Here is a 10,460-nt window from a genome sequence, read left to right on the forward strand (position 1 = left end):
AACACTTTAATCTATGCACTTTACAGGAGTTACTCCAACCTCAGTCAACAAACCACATTACCAAGAATTAAGGAGTCATTTTCAAAAAAAACCTCGGAAACAAAATTAAAAGTCCAAAAACTTAATATTATAAGCTATTCTATTTTGCTCTCTGAAATTGATCTAATAAAATAATTACCTAAAATTGATTTCAAGTGGTTTTAAACTATATTACCAAGATGAAAAACATACAAACACTCCAGTACCACAAGAGGCTCTTAAGTAGCTATTATAAGATTTGCCTCATCATAGCTGAAAATTACCCCAGAATTTTAAAATATTCCTTTCAAATGACCCCATGAAGTGCTTAGAAAGCTTGCCTCTCCTCTGAAAAATGCATCATCAGCTGCCTTCTTCACATACCCAGCATTCTGTACTAGTCACAAAAATAAATAATGAATAAATAACTTTTAAAACTGATCTGCTATTCAGCTACTACCTTACACTACCCTGTTTCAGGCAAGTCCAAATGCCAAAATAAATTGAAATTCTGAGCTCAATTAAAAATGATAATTTTAGGTTGCTTAAGCATATAATCAACTTCACATCACAGCATGTATATATATATTTTTTAAAAATCTCAGTTCTTCAGTTCTCTCCTTCTAGGCAACAGTTTTTCTTTGCCCTCACTATGCCCCTTTCTCCAGGAATAAGGAAACAATGTAGATATTTTTGTCAAATTCTGGAAGTATGGTTTAAATAAACTGTCACTAAATACCTACCTACAAATAGAGATACTCTGGAACAGTAGATACTTAGTATACCAAACACAGACTATTTAGCACCAATCTGGGACAAAAGTACAGTCTAGCAACAACCCTGAACACAGGCTCAAATATCCCTATTATACTCAGGACTACAGCCTTCTGCAAAGCCTGACAGGTCTAAATCCATAATGTCATAACTAAACCCATAGTTTTATCTAAATGTGGGAGGAAACCAATGCAAGAGTATTTTAAATAGTCCTAAGAAGGGACATTTGAACTCTAGATCATTTAACAAACGCTGAATGCAATGGCACCCCAAAACTGAACTTAATGATGAGTCAGTGACAATTAACATTCAACTTAGTATCTGGCAACATGACAATACAAACCTCAATCAAAACTTGAACCTACTTCCAAGTTACCTTTTGATTAAACATAAATTATATAGTGGTAAATTGGTAATGTCAAAACGGGAAGGTTAAGAGATAGCATTAAAACATGTGTGCAATTAAAACAATGCCTGTAGCGATGCTACTGGGTCTCTACCAGCTCCCACAGACCCTTTCTAAAGGGAGAACTCAAGCCTCGCCTCCAAACGCGAATGCTAGGTACTAAGCAAGTTCATCTCTGAATTAAGACCAAATACTCTGTAGTCACACAAACAAGAAACAAATGTTAGGAGACTGGCATTTAGTCTTTCTAGCAAGTATACAAAACTATGACAACCCCTAAGACCTGAGCTAAATATAATAACCCTTATTCCAAAAGACAAAATACTCTGCAAATGTACGTAACGATTTGAATCGTCCTCTTTATTCGAAAGGATGAGCAAGTAAATACTTTCATCACTATTTCAACATGGAAATACTCAAGCACTTGATAAAGCTGACTACCAACAGCACAAAAAGTATAAGAAGCAACTTTCAAATCAAATCATCCAAGTAAAAAGCATATTCTCTCAATTCAAGGTTAATGAGACCGGGGGAAGTGGTATGGGAATAGAGAGGGAGCTGCCTCATCCTTGACTGAAGACAGGTTTTTGCCCTTTTCCACTACCTCTTGATTATTATTAGCAGGAGGTCTAATATTTTAAGATCCTGGTTAGTAAAGGCTTTGTATTTTAAGGGTGAGGTGGAGAAGGGGTGTAAAATAAAATCAATACTCACTGCTAACTTTCATGCTGCCAAAAGCTGAAGGCTGCTGCACTGGCTTGCAGCTCTCCGCAAAGGAGGTGGTTCTGGGCCGCCCTGACATGATCACTCTTTTCCCGAATCACCCTCTTTTCCTTCCTTCCTTTTCTTCCTTTTGTTTTATGCTGGGGTGTTAGGTTAATGATAAATGCAGCATTAAGTTGTCCCACAAGATTAAAAAAAAAAAAAAAGACTTCGTCTTCTTGGCTTTTCACTCCTTTCTGTACAGCTACTTAAAAAAAAAAAAAAGAGCGATGTATTTCTCCTTCAAGACAGATCAGTATGGATATTTAACATATAGATGATTTGGGGCTGGGAAAAAAATACAGTTCTTTCCCCTCCCTTTCCTTGGAAAGGAAAAAGGGAGGGGGGAGTCTTAAAAAATATATATCACGTGAAACGGGGGCAAATACTTGATTGAAAATAAGTACTCTGAATATTATATTTTCCTCGGGGATTTTTTTTCCGACTCAATGAAGAAGGAAAGCGGCGGAAGGATCACGAGTCTCACGCTTGAAAAGAAGGGGGGATGGGAAGGAGGGAGGGAGAGGGAGGGGGTGGCTCGGAGATGCGACGGGAAACGCTGCGGCTCCGGCAGCGGCGGGATCCGGCGGGCAGACGGCGGGGGCCCGGCGAACTGGAAGGCGGCGGAGTCGCGAGTCAGTCAGAGGCGGGCGGTGGCGGCGGCTCCTCTTCTCATTGCGCCAGGAGCAGCTGCAGGCGGCGGCTGGATCCAGCGGCCATGGCGGCGGCTGTGGCGGAGGCAGCTCCCTTCAGACCCCAGGCAGCGGATCCTCGACTGCTCCCCATACGCCGGGGACATGGGAACCCGGCAACCGCTTCCGTCCCCTGGGGCCCCCTCCCCCGTCCGCGGCACCAGCGCGGCCGCCCTCCCGCCCCTCGCCTCTGCTCGGTGCCCGCTCAGGAAGTCTCCGCGCTTTGCCCCCAGCCCGGAGCCCTGTCAGCGGCTGCGGGGCCGGCTCCTCCTCGCTTCCTTCCTTCCTTCCTTTGTCACTCGGCCCGGGCGGCGGCGGCGGCAGCGGCGGCGGCGGCAGCGGCGGCAGCACAAGCCTGCATTCGCCCGGGTCGGGGGCTGCTCTGTGTGAGGAGCGCCGTCTGCGCAGCCGCCTAGCTCTTCCCCACTCACCCTCCCCCCTCCTACTCGTCCTCCGCCTCCTTCCTCCCCCACCCAACCTTACACCGCCCAGCGCCCCGCCATCCGCGTAACAGGCGTCTGGGAATCGCCGTCCGAGGTCCGCGCCCGCCTGCTTCGGCTACGGAGCCGAAGCCAGAGCAGAGCCAATCACAGACGTCGATTGTTTGCGACTCCTCCCGGAAAAAGCCGATCGACCTGAGAAACCAATTAGGAAGTGTCGCTAGAAATCCACGCCCAAAAAGCGGAAAATGCCGAAGATAGCCGAACGAGAAGAAGGTGGGTTCTCGTTCTGTGGCTGGCTAGAGGAGAAATTCTACAATGGCAGCAGTGGCCAATCACAGTGGCCGGCCCTCACGAAAAAGCTTGAAGAGTTAAGGACGGTGAAACCCGGAGTCACCGGTGAAACAGCACGGCTGGGCGCCGCGGCCGCCTTGTAATTGGCCGACAACTCCGCTGGGAGTGTACCTCCCTCGGTGATTGGTGAAGCGAGGGGGGCTTCCGAGGACAGTACGGCCAGTCAGAATGTCTCCTCCCTCGCCAAGGTGGGGAGAAGAAGAAAGAAAAGGGAGGGCGTCTATAAAGCGCCTTCTCATTGGCTTGAAGCTTTGGAACTGGAGTGAGGCCGAAACCCGTAGCGGCAGCCAATCAGCACTCACTGTCGTCCAATCGCAAGACCTAGATGCGGTGTGATTGGCCTTTCGCCCCCGGCGGCTGTCCCAAGAGCGGAGGGAAGCTCTAGTGGGGTCGTGGCGGCCGGTGTGTGATGGGTTTGTCTACGGCTTCTCTCAGCCGTTGTGGAAACCGCAGATAGGGAGCGCGGGCACTCTGCGCAACCGGTCCGAAACTGCTGCGGTCAGCGGCGCTGGGCTCGGAGCGCTCAAGCGAACAGAGAGTTCAGAGGGGCTCTCCCCACCCACCAAGAGTCTCTCGGCCCGGCGTGGCTCATATTGCGGGTCGGAGCCTTCCCTCCGCCCGGGATAGCGCGTCAGAAGAATCAGCGTCTTCCCCGAAAGGGCCAGACGGGTCCAGGGCGCCTACCCGGCTGGGTGCGAACTCTCAGACGCTAACGTAGGAACAAAGCTTCTAGTGAGGCAGCGCCTCCAGGCGCTTGCACCCTGCCCAGCAGCGGTGGCCATTGATAAAGTGAGGCCGACTGCGCCTAGTGTGCGCAGCCAGTCCGGGCCTTCTGGAAACGCCCCTGAGAAATGAGCTCATGCTGGATGCGCACGCTCCTTGGGCGCGACTGCCCAGCGCGAAGCGAGCCCCGAAAACAGGTATGGGGAAATGCCGTCAGGCCGGATATCCTGAAGCCTCCGAGGAAACAGGGAGTCAGAATGGCCCAGAGCTTTTGGTCCTTTGGAAATAGGGCAGTCTATAAAAGTACTAGATAAGTAGGTTGCACACGTAGGCCGGTGTTCATTGTTTTACTGAGAAGCAATTCCCTAGGCTTGCCTGAGGACTGTAAGGTATGGCTACGCCAGGATAGTAGAAAAAGTAGAATGGACAGTTGCCGTCCTGACTGTAATCCCGTGGTGCCTGTAATTTCCACCTGCAGAGTCATCCTTTTTATGAAGATACTATCTCCAGAAAGCACATGTAAAAATACTCATAGTTGATGAGATTACTTAGCTATTGCTTTGAAAAACTTTGTGAGGGACTTGGAACAAAGTAAGCTCTGATCGGAGTCAGGAAAAGCCTATCTAGACAGGGTTTGCAAACTCAAATATCTACGGGGGACGGGAGGGTGCAGAAAAATAAAGCAAATGAATGAAACTGGCCTGGTGTAAAACAATGGAGAATAATAAAAAATGTGGCAAATTAGTGTCCATGCTGTAACTGAAACGAGCAGCTGTTAAGCGCTAGCAGATTGTTGCTCACAAGAATGTGGGTCCAGTGTTCTGAGATACATGTTTTTCTTCCCCCAAGAGAAACCCTAAGGCTGGAATTTTGTGTGAAATGTTTCAACTTTTGAGTATTGGCAACCAATACTCAGAACCCAGTAGGCCAAACTAAAAACATGCAGGAGTAGACATGGCCAGCATGCAGTAATTTTGTAGTATCAAACCTGAGCATAGGTTTTTTTTGTTTTTTTTTTTTTAAAGGAGAGGGAGGGAGAGAATCTTTTTTTTTTTTTTTAAGATTTTATTTATTTATTTGAGAGAGAGACAGTGAGAGAGAGCATGAGCGAGGAGAAGGTCAGAGGGAGAAGCAGACTCCCCATGGAGCTGGGAACCCGATGCGGGACTGATCCCGGGACTCCGGGATCATGACCTGAACCGAAGGCAGTCGTCCAACTAACTGAGCCACCCAGGCATCCCTGAGCATAGGTTTTATAGCCAGTAGTGGCTCTTGTTCTCAAGTACTCTGGTATCTGGATGTCACAGTAACGGATAAAGAATGTTAAAAGCAAACTCAGTGCATGGCAACTTTGTCAGGTGAATGTTGTCTCTCCATTATGGCATTATGAAAGACTTTTGCCTCTAGTACCTGAAATGTGAAGCAAAGCTTTAAATCCTGACTTCCTCTTTAGTCTCTACCACTACTTCAGTTATACCAGCAGGAAAGTGAGTAACAAAATGTTTAGGTTATACAAATTGGAAACATGGCTGTTCTATATACAATAAAGTAGAAAAATAGTCAAACTTAAGGTTATGATTAGCAGCTTCACTATTACTGCCTTCAAATATTGAACTGTTGCTGTTTTTAAAAAATCTGACTCAAAATTTTAAGGGAAAAAAGTCTTTCAGTCTAGAAGTCGGGCTTAAGGGACAAGTTAATGAGAAAATACAGAACTGTTGAAGTTAACATTCAGTGTTTCTCTGAACTTTCAAACTCTTGCTTTACCTTCCCACCTGTTGTCAACCACTGATCAGCTTATAATAATTATAATAGTTCGTATTTACTGTGTGTTTACTGTGTGCCACGCACTGTTCTTAAGTGCTTCACACGCATATCTCAAATTTATAATACTATGATGTAGGTACCTGCACTTTACAGATGCGGAAATGTAGGACCAGAAAGGTTTACTAAGTCCACATAGCTAAAGTAACAGAGCCAGTATTCAGATCTGTTCCTAGCCTCTATTCCATATTTCTCTGAAACTTGGTCCTCACCTCTCCTGGTATATCTTGCTTTATCTTAAAGTCTAAGTCTTCTGTCTTGAACTGTGTGTGACTTGTGAATGTATCTCTAGTTTGGTTTCCTCCAGTGCTTATCAAATGTTCCCTTGCAGAGATCAGTGATTTCATGCCACAGCAACAGTAAACCAAAGGATTAGAAAAAAATAAATGTAGGAAAAATGGGTGTACAGAACAGGTAGTATAGTAGAAAAAAAAAAAAGAGATTGGTGAGTGTGTCCACAAGATAATAATTAGGAATTAAAATAGACAATGAACTAACTTCTATAGTAATAAATTTGTATAGGATTTGTAGTTGGGAAGTCCTATCATGTTTGTGAAGTTCAGGAAGTACTAGTATGAAACTATTATTCTGTTTTTAAAATGAGGAAACTGTGCAGTACAGTAAGTGACTTGCTTAAAATCACTTGGCTGCATTTTTTTAAAGATTTATTTATTTATTAGAGAGAGTGCCTGCATGAGCAGGAGGAGGGGCAAAGGAAGAGGGAGAAAGCATCTCAAGCAGGCGTCCCACTGAGTGTGGAGCCCAACTTGGTGCTGGATCTCAGGACCCTGAGATCATGACCTGAGCCAAAAATCAAGAATCAGATGCATAGAGGCACCTGGGTGGCCCAGTTGGTTAAGTGTCCACCTTTGGTTCAGGTCATGATTCTGGAGTCCCAGGATTGAGCCCCATGTTGGGCTACCTGCTCAGCAAGGAGTGTGCTTCTTTGTCTTCCTCTGCCCCTCCCCACTTGTTCTCTCTGTCTCTCTCTCTCTCAAATAATTTTTTTAATCTTAAATAAAATAAAAAATAAAATTCAAAAAAAGGGAGAGAGAGAATCAGACACTAAACTAACTGAGCCACCCAGGCACTCCCACTTAGCTGCATTTTTCATTGAAACTAGGAGAAAATATAGGTAGCGTTAAGAATGAAGATAGCAAATAGAATATGAGATGCAGTTTAATTAAATGAACCCAGAGTCAACCATTCCAAATAGAAGTCACAAGAAAACTCTTCTATTTAGGACCTCATTTATTTAGCCAACATTTTGGGACTCCTCAAAATTTAGTAAGATATGGTCTCTTTGTTCCAGATACTTGCAGTCAAATACTATGAGATAAACAGGAGTTGTTTAGTGATGAACTCTAGGAAAGCCCTCCAATGTCAAGGTCAAAGATTAAGAAAAAGGGAAAATAAACTTACATTATTGAGTACCAATGTCATTTCTCTCAAAACCCTGAGATAGTTGTTATTAGCCCTTCTTTTAATACATGGAGGGAAAAGTAAATACACACTCAAGTCACATGATCAGTAAATGGCAGAGCTGGAAGGGCACCTGGGTGGTTCATGGTTGAGCATCCAATTCTTGGTTTTAGCTCAGGTCATGGGTCGTGGGCACCATGGAATCTGCTTGAGGATTCTCTTTGCCCCTCCTCCCACTTGCATTTGTGTACTTGCTCTAACTTTCTCTCTCGAAATAAATAAATCTTTTTTTAAAAAATGACAGAGCTGGGATGGGATTTACACCTGAGTGTCTTTCTGCTAGATTAGTCTGCCTTCCATCAAAAAGTTACATTGTGGGGCGCCTGGGTGGCTCAGTGGGTTAAAGCCTCTGCCTTCGGCTCAGGTCATGGTCCCGGGGTCCTGGGATCGAGCCGCGCATCGGGCTCTCTGCTCAGCGGGGAGCCTGCTTCCTCCTCTCTCTGACTGCCTCTCTGCCTACCTGTAATCTCTGTCAAATAAATAAATAAAATCTTAAAAAAAAAAAGAATTTTGAAAAAGAAAAAAAAAGTTACATTGTTTATCTCATTCACATAAAATTGTGCAAGCACACACAGATGTCTGGAAATAATTAACTTTGATGGCATTTTGGATGATCTTTATTGTCTCCATGCTTTCCAGTAATATCTTCATTTACCACTTTTACATAAGAAACAAAACATTTAAGAAAACACAGAGGGGGTGCCTGGGTGGCTCAGTGGGTTAAGCCTCTGCCTTCGGCTCAGGTCATGATCTCAGGATCCTGGGATCGAGTCCTGCATCGGTCTCTCTGCTCAGGAGGGAGCCTGCTTCCTCCTCTCCCTCTCTCTGCCTGCCTCTCTGCCTACTTGTGATCTCTGTCAAATAAATAAATAAAATCTTTTTAAAAAGTACAATAAAAACCTTTAAAAAAGAAGAAGAAGGGACGCCTGGGTGGCTCAGTTGGTTGGACCACTGCCTTCGGCTCAGGTCATGATCCTGGGAGTCCCGGGATCGAGTCCCGCATCAGGCTCCCAGCTCCCTGGGGAGTCTGCTTCTCTCTCTGACCTTCTCCTCGCTCATGCTCTCTCTCACTGTTTCTCTCTCAAAATAAATAAATAAAATCTTTAAAAAAAAAAAAAAGAAGAAGAAGAAAACACAAAGGTAAGACTGTAGAAGAATGAAAGAAAAGTGAAATCGCTCAATTTGATTAGGAATTAATAAACTGCAACTTACACAGGCACCATTAGTCAATAATGTTGATAAATGTTCTATAGGAAAATAATCTAACAGGAAAGGTAAGTAATTATGTTTTGGATGTTGAGTTTTATGCTAACCCTTTCTCAGGTAGTCCTTGCAAATAGCTTCTCCCATTCTGTAGGCTCTTAATTTCGCTGATTGTTTTGCTGTGCAAAAGCTTTTTATTTTGATGAAGTCCAAATAGTTTGTTTTTGCTTTTGTTTCCCCTGCCTCAAGAAACATGTCTAGAAGGGAGATGCTGTAACCAATGTCAAAGAAGTTACTGCCCGTATTCTCTTCTAGGATTGTTATGGTTTCAGGTCTCACATTTAGGTCTTTAATTTTTTAATTTATTTTTGTGTTTGATGTAATAAAGTCCAGTTTCATTCTTCTGCATGTTACTCTCCAGTTTTCCAAACACCATTTGTTGAAGAGACTTTTTCCCATTGGATATTCTTTCCTGCTTTGTCAGGATTAATTGACCATATAGTTGTGGTTCTTTCTGGGTTTTCTGTTCTGTTGATCTAAGTATCTGTTTTTGTGCCAGTACCATACTGTTTTGATCACTACAACTTTGTAATGTAACTTAAAATCTGGAATTGTGATGTTCCCAGCTTTGTTTTTCTTTTTCAAGTTTGCTTTGGCTCTTTGGGATCTTTTGTGGTCCCTACAAATGTTAGGATTATTTGTTCTGGCTCTGAAAAATGCTGGTGGTATTTTGGCAGGAATTGCATTAAATGTGGAGATTGCTTTGGGTAGTATAGACATTTCAACAGTATTTGTTCTTCTGATCCTTGAGCATGAGATGTCTTTCCTTTGTGTCATCTTCAGTTTCTTTCTTCAGGGTTTTATAGTTTTCAGAGTACAGAGTACAGGTCTTTCTCTTCGGTTAGGTTTACTCCTAGGTATCTTTTTGTTTTTGGTGCAGTTGTAAATGGGATTGATTTCTTAATTACTCTTTCTGCTGTTTTGTTATTAGTGTATAGGATTGCAATACAATTATCAGTGTATAGAAATGCAACAGATTTCTGTATATTGATTTTGTATCCTGTGACTTTACTGAATTTATTTATCAGTTCTAGCAGGTTTTTCTTGGTGGACTCTTTTGGGTTTTCTATATGTTAGTATCATGTCATTTGCAAATAGTGAAAGTTTTAGTTCTTCCTTGCCTATGTGGGTGCCTGTTATTTCTTTTTGTTGTCTGATTGCTGTGGCTTGGACTTCCAATGCTGTGTTAAATAATAGTGTTAAATAACAGTGGTGAGAGTGGTGAGAGTGGACATCCGTGCTTATTCCTGACCATAGAGGAAAAGCTCTCATTTGTTCCCCATTTAGTATGATATTAGCTGTGGGTTTCTCATATATGGCATTTATTGTGTTGAGGTATGTTCCCACTAAACCTACTTTATTGAGAGTTTTTATCATGAATGAATGTTGTGCTTTGTCAGATCCTTTTTCTGCATCTATTAAAATGATCATATGTTTCTCCTTTCCTTTATTAATGTGGTGTGTCATATTGATTGATTTGTGAATATTGAATCACACTTGTAACCCAGGAATAAATCCCACTTACTCATGATGAGTGATTTTTTTTTAAATGTATTGTTGGGGCGCCTGGGTGGCTCAGTGGGTTAAGCCTCTGCCTTCAGCTCAGGTCATGATCTCAGGGTCCTGGGATCCAGCCCCACATCGGGCTCTCTGCTCAGCGGGGAGCCTGCTTCCCCCTCTCTCTCTGCCTGCCTCTCTGCCTGCTTGTGATCTCTGTCTGTC

The 10,460-nt window shown here is 43.7% G+C and overlaps 2 protein-coding genes across 4 annotated transcripts in view; one reads left to right on the forward strand and one right to left on the reverse strand.

Moving 5' to 3' along the window:
* Positions 1-3,016, reverse strand: part of GSK3B (glycogen synthase kinase 3 beta) — a 222,505-nt gene extending 219,489 nt beyond the window's left edge. For 2 of the 3 annotated variants that reach the window (XM_047725992.1, XM_047725979.1), the window contains exon 1: positions 1,913-3,016. In XM_047725992.1, coding sequence (XP_047581948.1) covers positions 1,913-2,000 — 88 coding nt within the window. In that variant the 5' untranslated portion in view covers positions 2,001-3,016. The remainder of the gene's footprint in view (positions 1-1,912) is intronic. The other variant, XM_047725988.1, reaches the window with a different exon arrangement.
* Positions 2,191-6,680, forward strand: LOC125097263 (translation initiation factor IF-2-like). Its single transcript, XM_047724888.1, has 3 exons — positions 2,191-2,216; positions 2,416-5,167; positions 5,420-6,680. The coding sequence occupies exons 1-2, from the start codon at positions 2,191-2,193 to the stop codon at positions 3,161-3,163; spliced, it is 774 nt and encodes a 257-aa protein (XP_047580844.1). The 3' UTR covers positions 3,164-5,167; positions 5,420-6,680.
* The last annotated feature ends 3,780 nt before the right edge of the window (positions 6,681-10,460 follow it).

Source organism: Lutra lutra, chromosome 1, assembly GCF_902655055.1.
Source record: "Lutra lutra chromosome 1, mLutLut1.2, whole genome shotgun sequence".
Taxonomy (NCBI): Eukaryota; Metazoa; Chordata; class Mammalia; order Carnivora; family Mustelidae; genus Lutra; species Lutra lutra.

Excerpts from the sequence above, each read along its gene's own strand:
- LOC125097263 (XM_047724888.1), top strand. The coding sequence starts at position 2,191 with ATGTATTTCTCCTTCAAGACAGATCA. Across the intron at positions 2,217-2,415 it reads TTCTCCTTCAAGACAGATCA|AAGGAAAGCGGCGGAAGGAT; the intron begins GTATGGATATTT and ends GACTCAATGAAG.